This window comes from Diorhabda carinulata, chromosome X (assembly GCF_026250575.1).
Source record: "Diorhabda carinulata isolate Delta chromosome X, icDioCari1.1, whole genome shotgun sequence".
Lineage (NCBI taxonomy): Eukaryota > Metazoa > Arthropoda > Insecta > Coleoptera > Chrysomelidae > Diorhabda > Diorhabda carinulata.
The window spans coordinates 50,976,888-51,001,737 of NC_079472.1; the positions used below are offsets into that span (position 1 = coordinate 50,976,888).

General features: G+C 30.8%; 2 protein-coding genes and 1 long non-coding RNA gene across 3 annotated transcripts in view; 2 read left to right on the forward strand and 1 right to left on the reverse strand.

The window, feature by feature from the left end:
- LOC130902462 (fatty-acid amide hydrolase 2) overlaps positions 1-13,759 on the reverse strand; it is a 72,340-nt gene extending 58,581 nt beyond the window's left edge. The window contains exon 1 of the mRNA XM_057814628.1: positions 13,304-13,759. Within this exon, the coding sequence (XP_057670611.1) occupies positions 13,304-13,495 (192 nt within the window). The 5' untranslated portion in view covers positions 13,496-13,759. The remainder of the gene's footprint in view (positions 1-13,303) is intronic.
- Positions 13,760-13,930: 171 nt separating this feature from the next.
- LOC130902461 (cytochrome b5 reductase 4) overlaps positions 13,931-24,850 on the forward strand; it is a 264,053-nt gene continuing 253,133 nt past the window's right edge. Inside the window, exons 1-2 of the mRNA XM_057814622.1 lie at positions 13,931-14,074; positions 14,170-14,769. Coding sequence (XP_057670605.1) covers positions 14,595-14,769 — 175 coding nt within the window. The 5' untranslated portion in view covers positions 13,931-14,074; positions 14,170-14,594. The remainder of the gene's footprint in view (positions 14,075-14,169; positions 14,770-24,850) is intronic.
- Positions 18,718-19,552, forward strand: LOC130902464 (uncharacterized). The gene is made up of 2 exons (XR_009060397.1): positions 18,718-19,213; positions 19,267-19,552. It is a non-coding gene; the product is annotated as an uncharacterized LOC130902464 (long non-coding RNA).

Below are 24,850 nucleotides of genomic sequence, written 5' to 3' on the forward strand. Positions count from 1 at the left end.
CGTACGTTCTTGAGTAAACATTGTTTATCATAATTTTTTAGTTAAATTTTGACTAATAAAATGGCATGAATTTGGATGGCAAACATGAAACTATTACATCCGATTTTGTAATTTTTTGCATCAAGATCCATTTTCTTCAACTCATTTGCTAATTTTTTAAAATACTATATTATATTTCTTTGTTATTAGGAACTTCTACTTGCAATAAACTTAATCAATTCAACAATTCTTCCTTCCTGTTCTAAGAGAAACATTGGGGAAGGTCCCATTTTTTCCAAGGATATTTTCCAAGAAATTTTTCCCACGGGGTGTCTTACAACATTGAACCTTTGTAGCAGCTGCTATAGGTATACCATTTTCGCAGGCAGACAGAGCTGAAGACATCTGCTCCCGAAGATCCTCTTCGACATCATCCAGCCATCATTTGCGAGGTCACCCAGGCAGTCGTTGGCCCCCGAACTTTTGCCGGTACGCTTTGCGTACCCCGGCTCCTCAGGCATACGCTCCAAGTGGCCTAGAGATCTGAGTCTCGCCCACTTGACTTCTGTCACCAGGCTGCGGTCTTCATAGAGCCAGTAGAACTCGGTTGCGCCACACGCTCTACTCGCACACTGATCCATATATTCGGCGTAAAATCTTTAGCTCCTACGTGTTGAGCAGCCGCTCCTCGTGGCCTTCTAATACCCAGGTCTCGCTAAAGTACACGACAACCGGACGGAGAATTATGCGATAGATCCGCTTTTTCATTCTCCAATACAGTATACGTGACTTTAGTAGTCGTTGGAGACTGAAGTATGCTCTATTTCCCGCTTTCACACGTTGTGATAGGTCCATCGAGTTGTCATTATTTTCGATCACTAGTGATCCCAAGTATTTAAACTCTCTCATACTTTCCTTCAGTTCATACGTATGAGTCGATCAATGTTATCAGCGTAGTCCAGGTACTGCAATGTTCTGTTGAGCAAAGTGCCTCCTCTATTAACTTCGATACTTCTGATGACTCGATCTAGTCTCAGGTTGAAGTGTGTATACGAGAGGGCGTCTCCATGCCAGAAACCTCGTCCTGTTTGGAATTCTCGTGAGGTTTCTCCCGTTATCTTCACTTTGCTCTTGGTCTCAGCTAACGCCATCCGCACCAGGCTAATAAGTTTCAGAGGACTGCCAAAAAGCTGCAGGGTGCTGTAGAGGTAACACGTTTGTTTGTAATCTATGAAGAGCTGGTCTACGGAAATATTGTGCTCATAGCACTTTTCCAACGGGCAGCAAATAGTAAATATTTGATCAGTTGTTGATCTTCCTCTCCTGGATCCGCAGGGCTTTTTCAGAGAAAGCTTCCAGTATTTTTGCAATGACTTGTGCCAGTATTTTATAAGTCACAATGAGCAGAGAGGCAAGGAAAAAGATGCTTCAAGAGCCAACACACAGGGATTTGTAAAGGCCAAAACAGCGGCACCCGACGGTGTGTTGAAGAAAAAATCGCTTGTGGGAAACAAAATGAATGCCAATATCAGCATTCGTTAAATGGCACACATTCCGAGCCAATCAGAAAAAGCGCTTACCAAGCTGATACCAACTGATACCCGAACACTTCGAACGCCAACGACAGCGTCGAAACTGAAAGATAATCCAATTTTCTTAACTGACTTTCTTTTTAGAATTTTGTGATTTAGTTTGTTTTAATAACGTTTTCAAGCACATTTTAAAAGAATTATTGTATGGTGTTATTGATTATTCTATCATTAATGAAGCAAAATCATGGATCTACAGAGGTATATAGTGATTGTATTTATGTAGAGGAGGGAACATTTATTTACTATCGAGAAATAACTAAGACTAAGTAATTGTCTATTTTCTTGTACAATTTTTAATAAATATAACTAGCTTAAAAATTTGCAAAAGGAAATGCATAATAGCAAAATTATTATTACTTGGTTATGTAACTGCACAAATGTGTATACAGTCAACTAAAGATTAATTTAATTAAGTTTATTTTTATGAAAAAATGTGTGACATGTGAATGTTCAACAAAGAATTTTCGACCACCAGTACTCGAAATAAACACATGTTAAAGTATTGTCTCAACAATGATTCGCTCAATAAGAATTTAAAAAATACGCATAACATAATAATCAAACAATTTGGTTTCATTCTTTTAGAATATACCAGTACTGCTCAAAAATGAAATGCAAAAATTGTAGACAGTATTCATATACACAGAGTGTTTTATGTATGGAACGCCTCAATTATCTCGGAAACGGCCTATACGATTTTTCTAAATTTTTGTGTACAATGAAAACATAATAAACTTTGTTATTTCAAATAAATCACCCTGTATATTTCTCGCTTTTCGAAATCCTTAAGAAATACCTATTAGTTTTCATTTAATGGTCCCTATACCTAAATGCCGTAATTTCGAAATTATTATCGTTATCTCCGCCGAAGTTAAAATAAAACATTTACGAGGATATATTGAAAAATTGTTAGCCTACTATAAAACCAAACAAAATATCAATGTCAAAATATTTTATTACTTAACATATTCTCCTCTTAATTGGATACATTTATTACAACGAACCTGCAACGTCTTTAGACATTTCAAAAAAAATGTTTCTTCTTGCTCTGCAAACCAGACTTCCATAGCTTTTATTACCTCCTCGTTGAAAGAAAATTTACGACATTTTAAACTTTTTTTCAGTTGAGGAAAGAGATGGCAGTCGGTCGAAGCCAAATCTGGTGGGTGTTCTAGTAATTCAAACCCTAAATCACGAATTTTTTGCATGGCAACATGAGATTTGTGTGCAGGGGCGTTGTCGTGCAAAAACAAAACACATTTGGATAGCTTTCCGCGTCTTTTCTCTTTAATTTTTTCCCGTAGAGTGGTCAGTAATGTCGAATAGTAATCTCCAGTTATTGTTCTACCCTTATCCAAAAAATTAATCATGATTACTCCACGGGAATCCCAAAAAACTGAAGCAAGAACTTTTCCAGCAGATTTTTGGACACGAAACTTTTAGGTCTTTGAGACTTTGTTTCTGGATTGTAGAAATGTACCCAAATCTCATCCATAATAACAATTCGGTTTGAGAAGTCTACATCGTTTTCAAATCGAGCACAGACCGAACGCGATGCTTCTACCCTTCCATGCTTTTGATCAATATTCAAACATTTAGGGATCCATTTTGCAGCAATTTTTCTCATGTCAAATTGACGTGAACTATATGATGAACGCGTTCGTATGAAATATTCAGTGCTTCAGATATCCGTTTTAGTCCAATTCATCATCCTCAATGGAAAATTTACCTCTTTTGAAGCTTGCAGTCCAATTTTTCACGATCGCATACGGACCACCAAGGGTATTAGGCATATATTCGTGAATCTGCTTACCTCTTAATCCTTTTAAATAGAGGTACTTGATGATGGCTCGATACTCCAATTTTTCGATTTTCAGAATTTCGGTGGACATCTTTTTTCTGTTAATTTATTGCGTAACTTTGTTTCACTTTTTTCACGTCAAACTTTATACTAACACTTCTAATAAGTTATTGTTCGTTGGTATGATAACACAATATTTTGTTTATGCATGGAACTAAGTAGATATCAATACATCCTCGTAGGTGGCTATATAACAAATTTGACGTTTGAATAAATTATTATAGTTGGAGTTTACTGAAAGACACAAAGGATCGTTTATCTGAAAAAGAACGAATTGAAATTTAAATGATATTAGGATACAGTGATAGGCGTAAAAGTCAACAAGAAACGTGTAATATCTTTAATAATTTATATCCTAACCGAAATCACATAACAAAATCTACTGTCACAAAATTAGTAAGAAAGTTTAACTAAACTGGTTCAGTAGAAGATTTATCCAAATCAGGGCGCAGAAAAACTGCATCAACTAAAAACAAATCTTTAGATGTTTGTGTCCTGTTAGAAGACGATCCACACTTGAATACTAGACAAATATGCAGGAAACTTGATATTTCGCAAACATCGGTAAATTTTTCGTGATAATAAATTCCATCCATCTAAAGTAACGTTGGTTCAAGAGTTGTCAGAGACGATTTTGATAGACGTGAAGAGTTTGCAGACCTAATGATAGAAAAATGTTTAATCAAAACAGTCCAAATTTTTCAAGTTATGTTATATTTTACGATGAGGGCACTTCTTTTATTAATAGAAACGTAAATTGGCATAATTGTAGATGCTGGTCACGTAACAATCCTCGTTGGATGCGTGAATCATACATCCAATATCCCAATAAACTGAGTATAGCGGCTGGAATGATTAGCCCCAAAATAATTGTTTCCTTTTTCATTGAGTGTAACTTAGATGGTCCGGCGTATTTAGATTTATTGGAAAATAGTATTATACCTGAGTTGGCTCGGATATTTCCAAATCCAAGTAAGTAATTTCAATTATATTTAAAAGAAACTTAATAATAAGAAATCTTCTTACGATAACAATATCCCAAACGACAATATTTGGCTACAACAAGATGGTGTCCCACCTCACTATACGTGTGTGGTAAGACAATACCTATATAATGTGTTTCCTAGAAGATGGATTGGAAGGCGTGGATAACATAGAAATAATTGTTGAGTTGGGGAATACAAAAATCCCAGATTTCCATAGATAAGCCGTTATCTTTGATATATAAATGAGTCTCAGTTGTTTTTAATTTATAACTGCTTTTGTTTCTGTGCTTTTTTGGATACGATAAAAGTTAACACTAACTAGTTAATGCGAATTTGCTATTTTTCCAATAAATTTATTCATTGCTGAAACTTTTTTTATTGTTCACAGTAATAAATATTAATTTGGATAATCGTGTCCGGGGATAGTTTTAGATTGTTTAATTTTAATTTCAATTTAATTCATAAGGTGTTTTCATTGTTTTCGCCTTGTTTTATTATTTTTTAACATTGTTCGTTAAAAAGCTAGTGGCGTCCAATTTAATATTGTTCACCCCATCTATGTACCAGTTATTTATATACTTCAACTGAGGTCAAATACAACTTCCTCAGGAAGAGTCTCCTGTCGGGGAAATTAAGGTTATAAAATTGGCGCCCAACGTGGGTCCCGACTTTTGTATGATACTTTTCATATTCGTATTTTCTATTCTATTCGTTCTGTTCCCCAAATAAATAGAAAATACGAATTTATTTAAAAAGTTTCGTAAAGAATTTGCTTAAAACAAAAGAAAATCCATTAAGATAACTGGAATTTTTGTGAGCACAATAAAAAAAGCAAAGAAAAACTTATCAGTGAATATAAAGATATAAAATCACCACAAATGTACTAAAATTTACTTTTATTTGGAATATGAATAGGTAGGGGAAGAATTCGAATCAATTTCGAGGTTTTATTAAATTTCTCGAATGGAGTGGGATGTCGATAACAAATTAAATTCTCCAAAAATTCGAATATTAGAATGAATAAATCCGAAATGACTACTGTGCCACATTACGTGAACAAAGGAATATTCAAAATGTTTTCAGAAAAACAAGCCGATGTTACGACAACCACTGATACGAATTAAGAATATATGTACCAAAGTCGACTCATCCCTCATTTAAAAAAAAAGATACAAAAAAATAAACAGTTGGTATATAACAGTATTAATCATAGAAAAATCTTATTAGAATTCACATAAATATAACGATTTACCTAACATCAACCTAAACATGTCTTGTTTAATCCATTAAATGACGAAAAGTTAGTTGTTTAACACGTAAATACATGACGAGATTCCTATTTCTAATTTACCAATTAACATATAGATGGAGACAATGATAGTTTTCTTAATTTTGAGGATCAAACTAGAAAGTGTCGGATATAGGTACACTGTCTCTATGGTGATATTACCTTAATGTTAGTTTTATAAAAGTACCTCAATCAATCAGCTGAATTGATTGACATGCAATTTTTTGTTAAATCAAAAATAAATAGATTTCTCCCCATAATTGTAACTTGCATGCAATACAAATAGCACCCATGGTGTAAAATATTGCATGCAATTTCATGCAGGCTCAAAATATTGTATAGATAAATATTGCATGTCGCTTGACATTATGCAAGTCTCTTGCCATTGCATTATGACTACCACTAAAAGCCACTTGACATGATGCAATACAATGTGCAATGCAATGCAAGTCGCAATATTTCTTAATCAAAAACATGCGCATAAAGGCCGCTTGACATAATACAATAAACGTGCAAGAAATTGCATGTGAAACTCTGTAAACAGTGATAGTAAAGTAAACACATTCTTAACCTCAAATTTTATCTAATATTTTGTACCTAGTTTAACAATTAAAATAACAAAAAACTAAGTTTTAGCTAACTTTAGCTAAGTCAGCTGATCTGTTAATCCAAAAGTAACTAGATTGCGACTTGTAAGCAATAAAAATAGCACAAAACCGATAATGTCAAGATCTTGCATGAAACAATCCAGATGAACTTCATCTGCGCATACTTTGGATCAAGAAATATTGCGTCTTGCATTGCATTGCACATGGTATTGCATCATGTCAAGCGGTCTTAAGAAGTCCAGCTGATTGTTTCATATAAGATCTCGCACCTTGCAACATTATCCATTTCGTGCAGTTTTAATTGCATGCAAGTTGCAATTCTAAGGAAATGTCTAATTATTTTTGGCGTCACAACCAACCTGTCCTTCAGGCTTAAAAATTTGAGTTAAGGATTTTGTTCATTTTTACTAATGAAATTTTTGTTAGTGGCATCCATGATGTAACAAGAGACTTGCAAAATGTCAAACAACATGCAATGTTAATCTATGAAATATTTTGACTTCGGAGAAAATTACATGCCCGTTCTTGCACGTTGTCTTGCACCATGTCAAGATGCCTTAACAAAAATTCCATTAGTAAAAGTAAATAAATTCCTAACCTCAATTTTTGTTCAATATTTTGTGACCAGTTTAAAAATGAGAATAGCAAATCTAAGTAAGTAACGAAGAAAAAAAAGTAGTCAGTGAATCCCTGTCAATAATTATATCTCTTGTAGCCTGATTAACAGTTTGGTTAAGCCAAAAGTAACTAGATGTCTCTCTAGAATTGCATCTTGCATGCAATAAAAACGGCATCGAACCGAAGTACGAGATATTTCATGAAGCAATAAGCTGAACTTCTTTAGCGAATCAATCTGTTAATCTTCCTCTACACACTCTTGTGCTATAAACATATCAAGTCGTGAACTGCATGGCACATTGTCTGTTTCATGTTGAATGTCGTTTCATTACATTACATTACATCATTACATTAGAGAAATAACAAATAATACAATTACTGAACTGAACTTGGTTTATGTATACAAAATTGCAGTTAACATTAAATTAATTTTTCTTGGTAGTAATTTATTGGTTTATGCAGTAAATTGAGGATAATTATAAATTATTACTGGTAAACCAATAGAAATTCTCTGTATCATACAAATTTGGAAAGCTTCTGACACTGTCTAGCAGTGTACCATCGTCTAAAGGACATTGCTGTCTTTCAGACAGTGCTTTTTCCTATTTTTTTGATATTAGTTTTCAAAATAGACCCATAATGACCTACACCGCAGAGACACGGCCAGAAACGGCGAAAACCAAAAGAATGGAACGAGCACATAAGTCGTATGGACAACATAGCGCTTAATAAATCCCCATTTGGCCGAAGGAGTACCGGCCGACACAGAAATAGGTGGAGCGACAACCTTGAAGCAGGATAGGAGGCAAGGATATCGAAGATAAAACAGGCGACTACGCCTAATACAAGGAAGAAGAAGAAGTTTTAATAATAAAGCACCACGGCGGAAAACGGTACAATAACACGAATATTACTGACTGATCTAAAGTATTCCGTGCACATAGCCTCATAAAGTTAAGGGATTAAACTAATAAGTTAAAAGTTGGCGAGCTCTTAGTTGAATTTTAATTTGAACTTCCTGCATGAAATACATGTACCATTTCAATGTCTCTCAACTAGTACCTAATTTAATTCATTTATTCATTGTTAATTTTGAATTTTGGCTGCATAAACCAAACTTTAATCATATTCAATTTTGTAGATCTATGATGATTTGTGAAAATTCAGCAACCTTACTTAGATTACCCTAAAAGGTATTGGAAGGTAGGAACACGTATGTTAATTTTGAGATAGACAACTGCAAAAATTAGATAATTTTTTGCACGATGTACCAACTAAATTAAAGTAGATAAATCGAATATTTTCTAATGAAAATCTTGTATATTTGAAATGATTTGAGAATCGATGTTTTTGTTGATTACTAAATTAATATAATTAAGTAAATATTATATCATATACCCATTTCAAGGATAAAAATATTATTCAATAATTTTATTATCAGCTGTTTATATTTTTTGTATTTTTCTATGATGTAAAACACATTTCAAACAGACACATTGTTATTGTTTAAACATTCCATTTCATTATGGGTACTGGTTTTTAACAATGATAAGGATAAGTTTAATTGTATATAATATTATTACACTTATCTATCTATATATAATAATGTATACAATGATAATACATAAAATAAGTAACCCCAGAAAAACTATTTGCAAACGTAACATAGAAGATTGATAAAAACGGAAGGACTAATAAACTGGTTTAGTACGGCAGTTAGGTTTCATACTCCCGAGCGTTTTCCATGTTTTTTGATACACAGAATTGATTTTTCGAGGGTGCCAAGCCCAAATCCGGTTAAGTAATTTGTTATAAACAATTTAATTGTTTATAAAGCTATAACTCTTAAACACAGAGATATATGGAAAAAGGTTACGTATATAAAATATTTGTTTTAAAAAGTTATAGTCAATATAATGCAAAATTGACGCTTTTTCTTACTTTATCATATATTACGTGGTTCCTACATCACGTAGAAATATTTAAAGCAGCTCATTGCAAACGTCAAAGTTTAAGCTTCAAAATGAGATGTGGCAGACCTTTTACGTTATGTATGTGTTAGAAAGTTACAGAAGTTTGAATGTACAAATTTTCATGAAAAAAACATCGTAATTTGTTTATAAGTGTTATAGTATGATACTAAAGGGTGTATCTCGTTTTTTTTTTTTAAATTTATATACCTTTAAAACAAATTACGGGGCTTTTTTTATAAAAATTTATACATTTAAAATTCTGTAACTTTTTAACAGTTGATATTTAGAAGGTCTACCATTTCTCTTTTTGAAGCTTAAACTTTAACGTTTAAAATGAGTTGCTTTAAATCTTTCTACGTCATGTAGGATCCAAGTAATAAACGATAAAGTGAGAAAAAACGTTAATTTTGCAATAATTTTGCATTATATTGACGAAAACTTTTTAAACATTGTTTTTTTGCAAAAATTACAGAGACCTTTTTTGTAGATCTTTTTATAATAAATCTTTTTTATTTGAAACTTTTTTCATATATCTCTTTATTTAAGAGTTATAGCTTTATAAATAATTAAATTGTTCATAAAAAATTACTCAACTTGGGCTCGGCACCCTCAATAAATCGATTCCACGCATCAAAAAACATAGAAAAACGCTCTAAAACTAAGGAGAGTGTGAACGGCTACGGGACCCTCCTGTTATAGCAATCACTAGTCTTCACTTCTTAAAATTATTAACAATTTTACAGGATGTTCCAGAATGCTGTGCCATGTCAATTGAACATTGTTTAAAATGGAACATCCAATATTTTATTGGATATATGGAATCAGCTTGACTTCCTCATTACAATAATTTAGGGTTATGATGTGTTCAACGGGGTATTTCAAAAGTTATAACCAAAAATTCTAGCAAATTATTTATTTTGTTAATATTCATTGAATCTGATACAGGATGAATCAAAATACCAATGCATTATTTTCTAGGTTTTTACTGATGAATCACCCTGTACTACCAACATATTTCTTTTTTATCGAGTATTCTCCAAACCTAAAATTATTAATTCTACAGATATTTTGATTTTTCTGTGCATAACAATGATAATTTACCGATATCAAATTATTTAACAATTAATTTTGAATTTTCTTTGATTTGTAAAAAGCTGACATTTTATCATTGTTGTTTGTATTGCAAATACAAAGAAAAAACGAAATTACAAATAAATTACAGGAACGGAATAAAAAAACTATCTTATTTACTACAGTATACATACAACTCTCGATTTTCACAATAGGTGTTCGAAATGACATGGCTTGAAAGCGATAATTGAAAGAGTTACACTCATGACGAGTCATTTCTATATAAACATTCCGAAACTCATTCCGTATTCTCTCCAACATGTCATCCCTTGTTGTTGAGGGTATTCTGTATACTTAATGTGGCCCCAGAACAAATATGTCCATTTTATTGAAATCTGGTGACCCTGGTAGCCACTGTCTAAACCATTTCTTCTGATTGATCTTCCAGGAAATATTTCGTTCCGTTTCATTAATTATATGAATAGCGTGAGCAGGCGCACCATCATGCAAAAACCACATCCTTTGACATATATGAAGTGGAATTTCTTCCAATAAAAGAGATAATTGATTTACTAGAAAATCTAAATACATCTCAGTATTTGAATGTTTCTCAAAAATATATGGTCCTACTACATATTCACCAACAACACTTCCCTACATATTCAACGACCATCTAGTATGACTGTGTGACACTAAATGATATGGATTATTTGATGAATAATATTGAAAGTTTTGCCTGTTAACATAAACATTTTTATTGAACGTGGCTCCATCTCCAAATAGAACATGGTCGTGAAAGTCTGTCTGTTGATTAACTTTTCACAAAGGAGTTAATTCCTGTTGCAAGTAAATGTGTTAAGAGTGCATTTTTTTGTCAAAAATTCTTTGGACACTACATAGTAGCTGAGTTCTTCTTCGTTTGCTTGTGGGTTTTCCGTAACTAAGTACCAGAAAAACATTAATTTCATTTTCTTCTGTCATACAAGTTTTTAATCATTCATGCTTTTTATAATTAAATGAGCCCGTGCGATTGAACCAATACATCAATTTCTCCAAGTTTGCGTTTGTAGGGTTTCAGCCTTTCAGGAAAACTTTCATGGTATACTCTTGCTGATATTATGGCGTTTTTATTGCATTTTTCCAATATCTAGTTCATATCAATCATTTCACCACTAGAGAAATTCATTTTTGTCCTAGTTCTAATTTGTCAAAATACCCAAAGAAATATATCAAACTGCTAAATCAAAAAACGATAATTTACTTGTCATACCATGTCATTGACATGATCATTGTTTTGCACAGAAAAATCGATATATCCTAAGACCTAATAATTTTGAATATGGGGAATGTTCGATAAAAAAGAAGAATGTTGGCTGTACGTTTCGATACTTACACATTTCTTAAAATAAAAACCGAGAAAATAATGTATTAAGTGTTTTAGTTCACCCAGAATCCGATTCAATGAATATTAACAAAATAAATAATTTTCCAGAATTTTCAGCAGCAACAGATTTTCATTCTTGAATTTCTATTAAAATGTATCAAACAGCAATGATAAAATGTCAACTTTTCACAATTAAATCATACCCAACTAACAATTAATTGTTAAATGATTTGATATAGGTACATAATCATTATTTTGCACAGAAAAATCAAAATATCTCAAGAACTAATAATTTTAGGTATAGGGAATGCTCGATTAAAAAAGATATTTTTTCGATTTTCACATAAAATTCATTTGAAAAAACCGAAAAAATAGTGTATATAAGTATTTTAATTCAATCTGTATCAAGTTTGATTAATATTAACGAAATAAATAATTTTCTAAAATTTTTACTACTATTCAACTGCTCTAGCAGCAACAGATCTTGATTCTTGAATTCCTCTTACATTGTACAGGTTTTTGAACTCAAGCTGATTCCAAATATGTAATAAAATATAGGGTGTTTAATTTCAATAAATGTAGCTTTGATATGGCTCAGCATTCTGGAGCACTATGTAAGAATCCCGCAAATTTTAAAATTGATATCCCACAGGAAAAAGGAGGCAATGAACTTTTCTATTACCCTAATCAATCACCCTGTATAATAATAACCATGTACAAACTAAAATTAAAAAGATCGCATGGACAACTTAGTAGTTCCTTTTTTGTAATCATTTGAATATATTCCAAATAATTTTTTATCTTCATAGAATTTTGAGATGTAGAATATCAATTTCCACCAATCTGTTTATTATAGCTAGTCAATTAGAACAAGCGAAGCATTTCTCATTATAATATCTCAATAATCAATTTGAATAATTTGTAAGTCAAGACATACAACCTTTATGTCAGTGCTAAGGAGTTTCGCCCAAAAAGGCAACTGACAGAGTTTAATTTCTTCCCAATTTAATGCATTTGTGTTAGCTATATGAATAAGGCAAAAGAGAGACAAGTACTGAATATTACTCCTGAAAACATGTTTCAATAATAATTAATATTTTATTTACTAATTTCTTATAAAAAATGATCAGTTACAATTTGCTGTCATCTAAGAAATGGTATCAGCTTTCATTTTTGAATATTTGCATTTTAAGTAGGGTATAAATAGCTTTAATAGCATTTTTATTTGATGAACATGAATGTATTTAGTAAAAAAATAACTTAGTTATATAACCCCCAATATATTTAACAATAAATTATATTAGCTCATGCTATCACATAATATTCCATATTTATGTAGAAACTTGTTTTGTTCTTTTTACTTAGATTACTTATATAACATATTTCTAATTTTATTACCATAATATTAAGTACTGATGATAGTATTGAATTAAATATGGATTGAAAGTAGAATAAAAATATGAATATAGAAACAATATTGTAAAAGATAAGTAGGTGAAAGAGAACATAGAAAAATTATTTCACTTTGATTTGAGGAAATATGTTTTAATAATAAAATTTCAAAGATATATCTGTACATTTGCCATTTACATTTTACTTAACTTGTTATAACTGAAGCCGTTCTATTAATTTTTCACAAACTTATTAAATATACTTTTAAATCCACTTCAGTTACAATTTAAACTCTGTATTTTTTATTCTATTAATTCAAGTGGATCAAATTTAGGAAGCAAATAGTCACTGAATAGCTTTAATTATATTGTTGATGGCTATATAGAACTAATTTAATCAAATAAAAAACACATTATTCACTCACTTATTTAAACAAATGAAGGATGAATGTGTTCACTCAATTTATATTCAAATATTTGGATCATCTTATTTTTGAGACTTTCATTTCAATAACACAAATATTTTATAATTGAAAATAAAATAATGAATACCTTTCTAGTTCGTATCTTGTACGCTAAAGATGTTGCGGATTCCAACAAAAGAAGATCATTGATTGGAGGCATACTTATTTTACTTCCACTATACACTAAACTAAATAACCAATGGAAAAATATTTGCAAAAATGCACCTATAATTTTTAGAAAATGTCTAGTATACGTTTTAACAGGACTAGATTTTCCCATTGTGAATGTTGTTATGGCTTAAGAAGGAAAAGTTAATCAAAACTTTGAAATTACAGTAACCAGTAATTTGCAAAATGAAATTCGCCGAAACTTTAATGGACTTCACGAACTTCGTTCACAATTTTAAGCAATACATAATTACACACATTCACTCAAGATATAAGATTAAATCGTTCTTGGTTATCTGTAAAAATAGATATAATTTCATACTGAATTGCCCCTCCATAACAGTTAATTGTCAGGTTGACAGTGACATTTGTATTTATTTATAGGTTATGTTTTTGTTGAATTTTATATGGATGTGTATATGCAGTCGGTTATACGTTATATTTACAATTTTTACATCACATGGAGCAGTAATAAATATCAGATTGTGAAATATTAAAAAAAATGCTATTTACTATTGTATTATGTCTCAAGAAATTAGGTATCCATTCTTTAAATACTCGGCCAAAAAAATAACGGAGCAAAGAATTTAGCTGAAGATTTTTTAAAAGATACTTACTAGTGAAATAGAATTTTCAAATAACCCTTATTGACATGTTCGATGTGAATACATATCGAAGTTTTGGTTCACAGGTATGTATTAAGTGCCCATTGTTTAGATTGAAATTTCTATGCCAATAATGCGTAGAACGTATGAAATTTAGCATGAATTACGTATTTCGTTTTAGTAGGCACTTTCGTTATCAGCAGGTGAGCAGAAAGATTCATTTCTAGAAAACTATTTTGAAAAGAGAATTAAGAATAATATTAAATTAACCTGCAGTTTCATTGTGATTGTGTAGAGCCATCTATAATTAGAGTTTCACAATAAATTTCCATGAAGTGACAATCTAAGAATTTTAAATAGTGCGCGCATAAACTAAATGTGTCTTTTAGCAAGTTTAGAAACGTTTAAATTTAGATATTTTAAGCAATAATTTATGTTTTAAATGTGATAAATAAACATGTACTCAAGTTTCTAATCTGTGCAGTGTCTTATTTATAATGTAGGATTGTTTTAACTGAATAAAACGTTATTTTTATTTTCGTAAATTAATTGGAAGTTTCCAGTTTTCGAGGCGATTTTGATTTGGTATTTATTTAGTTCATCATTATGGATACCACAAAGAGTCCTAATAAAGTGAAAAAAAGTGTTATCAGCAACTTATTGAATGACAAAGTGTTAAAAACACCAACGTTCGTGTCTCCTGTTTTGCAACAAGTCGGAAAATTAGCTGCTAGTGTAGCTAATGTTGGAGTTGAATTATCGAGTTCTGGATCAGCAACCGGTAAGTCAAATATACTTTTTGTATTCCAATATCCGAAGTTGTGGTTTGTGCGGTGGAAAAACACACGTTATTTTATATGTATATCGATTGATCCTCACACTTATGAGTTATTCAAGTATGCAATTTATATAACCAATTCAGGTATAAAGAGTTGCCTATACTACAAGTAAACATATGGGTTTCTTTTTATAGGATATAACCAACAAATTTTTGAAAATTGCGTTTTTTATGTTATTCTATCTGTGCTTATTTTATCTACTCAATTCCAATGTATCATATCTTAACCCTCAAAAACTTGGATTTAATTTTTTGAAAAATATCTGTTTTGTCATTTTATATTCTTATAGTGATACAAAAGTCAAGAAAATTAATTTAAAAAATTCATGAAGTACAACATCACAGAAAGTTGTGACATAAATGTTAAACTAGGCTTTCGACCTACTAAATTTTTCAAATTTTAAATTTTGCTAGATTTTTCTTGGGGTAGAAATAATAACCAACTAAATAATTTTTAAAATTAGTTTATTGAACAAATTAGACAAAATTTTATAAACAAAAGAATTTACACGGGTCTTTTTGTGGTATGGATAGAAACATCTCTTCTCATGCAATTAGAAACCAAGGCATTATGAACATCCAACTTTGTTTTCCAATAAAACCTCTTGCCTGGTAAGTCCATATATCCACTTAATATGTCTATGAAAGCTTTGATTTTATCTGGGGATTAGACATATTTTTGAATAAGGCATACTTGTTCAACTCATTTCTGAGAAAATAAAAATCTTATCTGTTAAAAACTTTTAAAAGCTTTCTACAGGAGTAATATCTTTGAAAAGTTTGTAAGACCCTGTGGTGAATTTATCATATTGAATATTCAGTAAATCACCTTCAATCCATGTTCTTTTTACTTTTTCGCATATTCAGACATTTTTGTCCCATGGTGGTTATTATTCCTAAGAATGATTTCTGCATAAGTAGTTAACTGTCTAGCAGTTAGGTTGTCTATATGTCCTCCTTCGTTTTTATTAGCACTGTCCTCGTCTGTCAGAATATCTGGTTAAGGAGGAGCAATATAAATACCAGCTACTTATTCTTAAACCCCATCCACTTCTAGGATATGGAGAGCCTCTTCAAGAGTGAGACCACCCACACACAAAATGTTTTTCCTAAAAACAATAAATAAGTAGCAATTAAAAAAAATTGAACATCTAAGCAATCCCAAAATAGATGTTTGATGAAATATAATTTGAAAATATGTATGTTGGTATCAACTATAATTGTTATTTAATTTTTAAAAAAGGCAAACAAGGATTAAGCCGCTATTCCTGCATGGAACTATTTATCAATTGCAGAGCGATTGCAAATAGGAATTTACATTGACACAACAGATAATGTCTGAAAAATCCTGAGTAATTAAAAACTTATAAAATAAATTTATAACTTGAGAGACTTGAAAATTGTTAAAAGTATTGAAAACTTTTATTGTTTTAAAATTATTTTTTAGTTAGACACTAAGCATAAACAAAAAGGAAATTATGTATTTTCCCAAAATTTATATTTTGTTCATTTATTTTTATTTGTTCATTTTTGTAGTTAAGAGGGAAAACCGAGAATTTAAAAACAATTATTAAAAACTACTGTTGTTTGAAAAATATCGAGTGCTACGTGATTCCGGACGAGCTAAGAAACAAAAATTTAACAAAGGTAGTTCAAGTCCGAGTGAGACAATTTGTTACACTGAGTTAGGTTAGGTTAGGTTAGTTAAGGTTAGTTAAGGCCGAAAATATGAAGGTAAATATTTTTTTTCGAATTCAAGATTTTGTGTGCTTTAACTTTAGAATCAAATGCAACCAAAATATGAACAATTAAAATTTTAAATACATATGTAATAACATGCATCAAGATCAAAATTCATTGTTGGCCTATTTTCAAACTGCAATAGAAACACAAACAATGTTTGAACTCACTTTGCATTAATCTGACTGTCGGAGCCTGTCTCGGAGGTCATTTCGAACACTTATTGTGATAATCAAGACGTATACGTACACTGTAATAGGTAATGTAATAGATAGCATAGTTTTTCATTGTTTGTATCCTGTGATTTATTTGTAACATACCTACTAGTTTTATTTATATTTGCAATTCAACATCCACAGTACCAAACAGCAATGATAAAATGTCAGTTTTTACAAAAATAAATTATAAAAAACTCACAATTCATTGTTAAATGATAAGATACATAAGCATTGTTTTGCAAAGAAAAATAAAAATATCTCAAAAACTAAGAATTTTAGGTATAGGCTCGATAATAAAAAAGTGTGTTGGTACTTCTTTTCGATTGGTGATTTATTTGAAAAAACCGAGGAAATAGTATTTTGATTCACCCTGTATCTGAATCAATATCTATTAGAAAAATAAATAATTTCCCAGAATTTTTACTACTATTCGAATGCATTGCCGCAACAGATCTTCATTCTTGATTTTCTATCACATTGTACAGGGTATTGAACAAATCTATATTATTGTAAAGGGGAAAGTTAAGTTGATTTCGCATATCGAATATAATATTAGAAATTAGAAATTAACTAAAAAGTTGACTTCTGACAATCTATTTGTGAATTACTTGGAAGCCAACACGCCCGGTCACGTTATGTAATCCTCAAGAGATTGAGCAATCAATTGAAATCAGTGTCTCGGTCTGCCAAACTCCACCTTTCTGTTAGTATGAGTTTTTTGCATTATTTATAATGGCTGGAACGTTAAAAAGGGTGTGCGATGAAACTTTGAAAGACTGTTATATAGTGGTTGGATAAAACCAAATATGATGCATGTGATATAGACGAAATCCTAGAAGATACGTATTTGCAATCTGAAAATGACAGTGCCTCTAAAATTTCAGAAAACGAGGATGCAGACACTGCTAGTGAAAACAGTGCCTCGAAGAATACGGAAAAGGAAAATGCTATAAACACAGTTAGAAAAAAAGATGGTGATAAACGGAAATTCATTCTTCATATATCACTAGAAAACATAATATTGTAATGAAAACTCTGATTCTCAAAGGTGAAGCACGTGATCTAGACGAAGAAGCCACGCTTTCAATTTGAAATTTGTTACTTTCTGAGGAAATTTTGCTTGAAGTATTGCGTTGGAAAAGCTACAAGCCTACTCAAATAACTCTCCGGTATGAAGAGGATACGAATAACGCAAGAGAATGTGATATGGTATAATTAAACGTTTATCCATTCTATGAACCTGAATATTAGAACAACACTAAAAAGAAATTGGCCACCAGATCTATTGATGAAAAGAATAGAGAAATAGATTGATTATTGATTACATTTTTTTGTTTAAAAAAAAAAAAAAATAAACAAACCTATCCTTTCCCCGTTCATTCTTTTTGAAATTATTGAATTTCGTCTATGAAAGGGGAGAAGCAATCAACTAGTAATAATTCTGCAAATATTTGACTATTTTCAAACGATTAATTACAATGGATGGCATGCGATAACAGTTGTAATAAGTTTGAAATAATTATTGGCACATAAAGAATATTTGCTCGAATTGAAAATAGCTTATTGCGTGTTAAATATTTACAAGAACAGTTTAATATATTATAATATCAGTTTTAATAAGTGCGAGTTGCATATAATTTTTTTGTAGAATATGATATAGATACATACGATTCGATGGAAGAGTGACATTCCAAAGAAAAGTTATTTTACTGTGAACAATAATATATTTTTCAACATAATAACTTTTTAACTCTACACATTATATCCAGGGAATGTCTAATTTTCCAAATCAATAAGAAAAATAATGTTTTTGAATCTCCTCAAAATACACGTTTGTCTCTACCTCTTAATTTGTCTGAAATCATTTTCCACCAAGTCATTTTCTGTGTTGTGTTACTTGAACAAATAGTGAAACAAAACTGGGAACTATACTAGACAGCAAACGACGGCTATTACCGCGAAACCTTCTATAACAATTGTTATATTTCTCTCTACTGTAAACAAATCAGTAAGCCGGAAAAATGTCACTTGTAGCAGTAGAGCAACGAAATTTCTTATGAAACTAGAATATCTGGCGTTCACCTTTCGAAGAAGAGTGACGGGTACGTCAATATTCGATAGGTGGCGCCACTGTCAATAGCCGGTTCAAATTGATTGCATACATTGTGAAATTAAGATTGTTGATTGACATTTGATAAATAAAACGTCATTCCCGTACAACGATACATGGGCCAGTATACTCAGGTCTTCGCTTAGAGCGATATCGATGTCATTGAATGCGAGGGGATCGAAATTCATTGTTGTCTAAGTTCTCATGCCTTTTCGTCGCAATAGGAACACTCCCGCCAAAGAGGAGTTTATTTCACTCGCATTCGCATGTAAATATATAATTCTAACCTATAATTTTTATCGAAACAGTGTTTTAAAAGGTATAATTCTATATCAATTTTTTATAATTGTGGTCCTATATAAGCGATTGTAGTGATAGATGATCTTCCGTATGTTGGAGTGCTGGAAGAATTAAAAGAAGCTAAGGAAATTGTTGAAGAGCCCCATTGATTTGTTTTAAGACACCCTCTAATACAACTTAGTGATGACCAATTTTAAAAAATATTTCGGCTAACCAAAGAAACTTTTAGATATGTTTTGACCTTTTGACACAATAAGAATATATCTGGACGAACCGATAAAATCGACAGTAGTAAGAACTGTTTTACTTTTAACTTAGCTTTGATTTATATAGACTTATTAAAAGTATGTAGATGCTAGATATATAATTGATATACTATCAACACTTGTTAATGCTCTCTGCGGGCCACACGATTTCTGTTTCCTGAAGAAGAATCATTTAAGGTAGTAAAAGAGAAAGCTATACACGTCCTGAAGAAACTCGCATCACCATTTTAAATATTGAAAGGGTATATACTGAAAAAATTTAATTTAGCAATTCAAAATAATCCAGTTTTGTTATTGGATAGTCACATCTTAATAAATACATGAGTCAGCTCTTTTCCCTGTCAAGAGATGTCAATTTCAGTATTCCATTGCTAGGACACCCACCTTATTTGTGTCTAACGATTTCTGTTTCCTGAAGAGGAATCATTTAAGGTAGTTGAATCTGTAAAAGAGATAGGGTTTTTATGGAGAGTTGTAGGGATAGAGGAAGGGTATATATACTGAAGAAGTGAAAATGTATTAATTCAAAATAATTCAGTTTTGTTATTGGATAGTCACATATCTTGATAAATACATTTCTCAATGGTCGGATCATATAAGGCTGGCAATATGATTTGAGTGTTTCTAATTCGTTTACAACAATGCAATTGTGAGAATGTTGAATGCAAAAATCCTTCTCTTCAAAGATATTGTACTTTTATAATAATTATTCTAATATGAAGTTAAGTTTCCTAATTTGAAACGTCTTTAAACACATTTTATCCTTGTTAAAGAATATATTTTATTATTTCCTAAAATGAATGCGGGAATCCAGCGCACAGATTATATAGGAGCGTACATTTGCAGGTATAAAGACTGCATATTCCATCCCTGTATTTAGCTCGAAACGTTTATTACCGTAAACAAAAGAAGAAAAATTTATAACAGAGTTAACAAGAGTGTAACAAAGAATTAATACTTCCTCATCAATGCGATAATAGTCATAGTCTCCTAACATAACCTAACCATTCTAAATTTAAAAGGCTTTTTTGTGGAAAATTTAAAATACGTAATTTTTAATTATTTTGAACCTAATAATAAAAAAAGCCGTGAGCAGCAGAGCTCCATCACGAAAGTCGAATTTTTCGTTGAATGAAGAATTTAACTAATACACAAACAAATCTTTCCATAAAATGAATTTCTTGAAAATGATATCAATTCTCAATCTTATTTCTTTATATGGAAAATTTGCTATTCCTCAATAACTTTTCATTTCACAAGTTAACTCTCTCGAATGAAAATTCATAATTTCAATAGACTCAGTGGTCTCGAACCCTCTTGTTCAATTCCAATGTGGTACTGTGGACATTCTAGGAAGATATACTTCACTGATACTTATAGTTACATTACATAGATCATATATTGGGTTTTCTTCGCGTTTTATCAGGTAACTTTGAGTAAATTTTGTATGCCCTAGTCGATGACAAGAAATAATAACTTGGTGTTGTCAGTTATTGGAAAAAATCACTTTTCATAAAAAGGTTTCATTCCGCGTAGTTTTGATTTGCTTTTCGTCCACTGAGATTGCCATAGTGAAATTATTTTTTCAATCAAAATCCACTAAGATCCGAATTTACCAATTTCGAAACACATGTCACTTTCAACTGTAGTTGCATTACGCGCTCATCCGGCCGCGTCTCCATTTACAATAATACCAATTGGGATGAGATCCATAGAAAGATACCATTGTCATTTGGCAATGTAGAGTTCTTTTTCAATGTAATGAACCAAAGGGTATTTTGAATAAATAAATGATGAAGATGAAGTTTCTGTGAACCAGTTGCGATGGCTACTCCTACTCCTACGATCGATTTAGAGACATCTTTATATTTCTCTGGATAGTTTTAGTAAGTTTCCATAGTCTCGAAAAACTTGGATCTTATTAAAGCTTTATATTTTGTTCATAGTAAGTACATATTTAGGCTTTTGTCGCAGTTTAGAGTCTTTACCAACCAGGGTTCTATGTTATAGCTGACAATTGGATGAACTATTGGTGGACAGAAATTTGTTGAAAGAACGTTCTAAATGTGCCATAAAACGAACTTAGTGTTCTAATTTATAAGAATGAGTTTACTAAAATGTTGGATTTTATTTACTGGTAAAAAAAGTGACTACACATATTTACCAGGGAGAAGTTTTCGCTCTAGACTTAAAGGAAGCGGACGGATTTCAAAACAACATAAAGACTGATTAAAGAAATAACGATGTAGGTAGATTTTTTGTTGTATTTTCATTACTCCGTGAGAGCTTTGATATTTTCTGATAATATTTCTCGAAATTATTGCATGACAGACAATATTATTTGGAACGATCCCAAATTATTTGAATAAATAAGTATAATGTCGATAAAATTATAATAATTGTGAAGTACTGGTTTATCGATATAAAAATTTAATCCATATGTACCCTACGGTCCGTTTGTGTAATTTCTTCTGTAAATTATAGGCTTGTAGTAGTAAATAAACGTACAAATTTACGAAATATCTATATTTGTTATTAAATAATTGTTGTAATAATAATAAATGAGGATTGTTTAATTTGAAGTAAGTAGATAAATAAATTAGATTCCATTACCCAATATGTGGTAGAAGACCAAAGTAATCTGAATAAATTAGAGATAAATGAATATAATATCGTTGTGAATATATATCATAAGGTTATTCCACAATTGTATCGCCTTCTACAGAGTGTTCCAAAAAAAGTAGAACCTGTCTCTAGGATAGGTAAAAAACTGAAAAATAATGGGGCTTGGTTTAGTGGAAAAATTTCGTAACTTCCATCCGTATTCAATATATAAGGGTGTTGAAGAAAAAATATTCATACAAATTTTTACTATATTGCTAAATCTACTGGCAATATTGTAATAAAAATTTATGCAATTCTATTTAGATATCTGCCTATTATGGAGGACGTTTTTTACACGTTATAGTCCAGGAGCTGTCAATCCCCTCATACGGTGCATGCAATTTTTTATGAAAATTGATAGTTCAAAACTATAGGAATTAGAAACGTAAGGTTTGCGTTGATTTGCAAAGCCGGAAAAATCTTTATTGAAAAAATCAATAAATATTTTTCTCTCATGGTATGAAATGGTTTGCCTAAAGTGTATTTGATTGAAAATTTCATTCTAAAAAACACAAACCAATTTTTTCAACAGGGAAGTCAGGCAAGCCTTTTTTAAAGTATGTGATGACGGAGAAAATTTCTCCCTCATTACGTAACATGATTTTTTTTATTTTGTTCGTTTTAATGTCTATTTCAAGATCTTGGATTGCGGGCTCTAAAACGACTAGAAATATCATACAAACTAGCTTAAAATTCATTGACTCTGAAATCATCTTTGATAAGTAGAATTATAGTCAATGAATATAATCTAGAATGAATGTTTCTCTGTGGAAATACTATTGTTGCATAATGATTATGATTTTTATTTAGGGTCTGCGCTCACGACTCATTCTTCTCGATGATTAACAGGCATAGGATTAAATTTTTTGTAACAATATCAATAAAAATTTAAACTTCCATTCGGGGGAGTGTACGATTTCCGCGATACCACAATTTAACAGCGGATTTGGCTTAATTGAGCTAAAACAAATCGAAAATGAAGAATGAAATTTTTTGATATATCACTTCGTTTTCGAGATATCGATATTTAAAGTTATAATCAAACTTTAGTTCAAAATTCGCTTTATTCAACAGATGGCGTTCAATACTTCGTTTCAAATGAATATTTTATCACTTCAAATTCAATGAATCTTGTAATTTAATTAACAAAAGATTTTTTATTTAATTGTTATATTATTTACCCTGATACTCCAAAATTATTTTGAAATAACAAATTTTTATAGCAAAATAAGCCATTTATGATAACTTTCATCACTCTGTGATGAATATAACTCAATATACGATAAATACATGAATAATTTGATGTTTTTCTGCTATTTTTCATTATTAATAAAATAAAAAAAATATTTAATGTTTGTTTAAAGATTTAATTAGTAATTTAATGTAAAAATATCCTCTTTCGAGCAAAAAGTACGTTCTGAATGCTTTCAAAAGTTATTCATTTTCGTTTGTTTTATAATTGAAATCCCAGACTACTGTAGTATTTCACAATTATCGAAAAAAGTTCTCTAGCAATTATTTTTTCATCATTTATTCTATTTTTAATGACAAAATCAACCGAATAAGAAAAAGGAAAAATCGTTCCAAACCTAACCGCTCCGAAATTATCTGCCCCCAATCTCTCCGCTCCAAACTCAAATAGCCTCCCCCATAAGAAAAAAAATAATAATACAATAAAACTAAAATAATCCTCACGCGACGAAAATTTTTTTAGACAATTTTGGCTGTAAAAAATTCACATTTTTGAACTTTTTATACTCAAAGTACACCACGAGAAGGTTAGGTTAGGTTAGGTTAGATTAGGTTGATATTTACAAATATTAAATAAAAAAAAATTCCAACTTCAAGTATCGATATCTAGAAAACGACGCGAGATATCGAAAAATTTTATTCCTCATTTTCGACTTATTTCTGGTCGATTTACAAAATGGCATAGTCAAAGTTTTCCAATTGTATGAAGTGTAAAACGGTTTGATATTCCTTAAATGTTTTTTTTTAAGGAAAACGTAGTAATCTTCTTCTTAGTTGTGCAGTACACATAAAATACTTCATTCTGTATTTGTAATAATTTGTAAAAATCGAGTAAAAATATCTATTAGTGTTATGGAAACTATAGAAAGTGTAGAAGCTATTGTAGCTCTCTCATAGCTCTTACCTCTAAAGCAAGCTCATTATGTGTATAAAGAAATATAAAAAAGTAATTTTAGAAAAAAAGTATTAATAGAATATATAAAATTATAATCATTATAAAACAAGAGTATTTCCATAGAGAAACATTCATTCTAGATTATATTCATTGACTATAATTCTATTTGTCGAAAATGAGGTCAGAGTTAATGGATTTTAAGCTGGTTTGCTGGATATTTTCAGCCGTTTCTGGGCCCGTAGCTATTAGAACAAAAAAAATCAAACACTTTAAAAAAAGGCTTTCATGACTCTCGTGGCCAAAAAAATTGGTTTACGTAAATTTTTTCTGGAAGAGAATAAAATTTTCTATCGAATACACTTTAGGCAAACATTCATAGATTTATTCAATAATTAATTTTTTTAACCATTTTTTCGGCTTTGCAAATCCACACAAACCTCGCTTTTTCAATTCCTATAGTTTTGAATTATCAATTTTTATAAAAAAATTACATGCACGGTATGAGGAGATTTTTTAGATTGACAGCTCCTGGACTATAATACGTATACACAGTTCGTAGCACGTAGTAAGGTAACTTTTT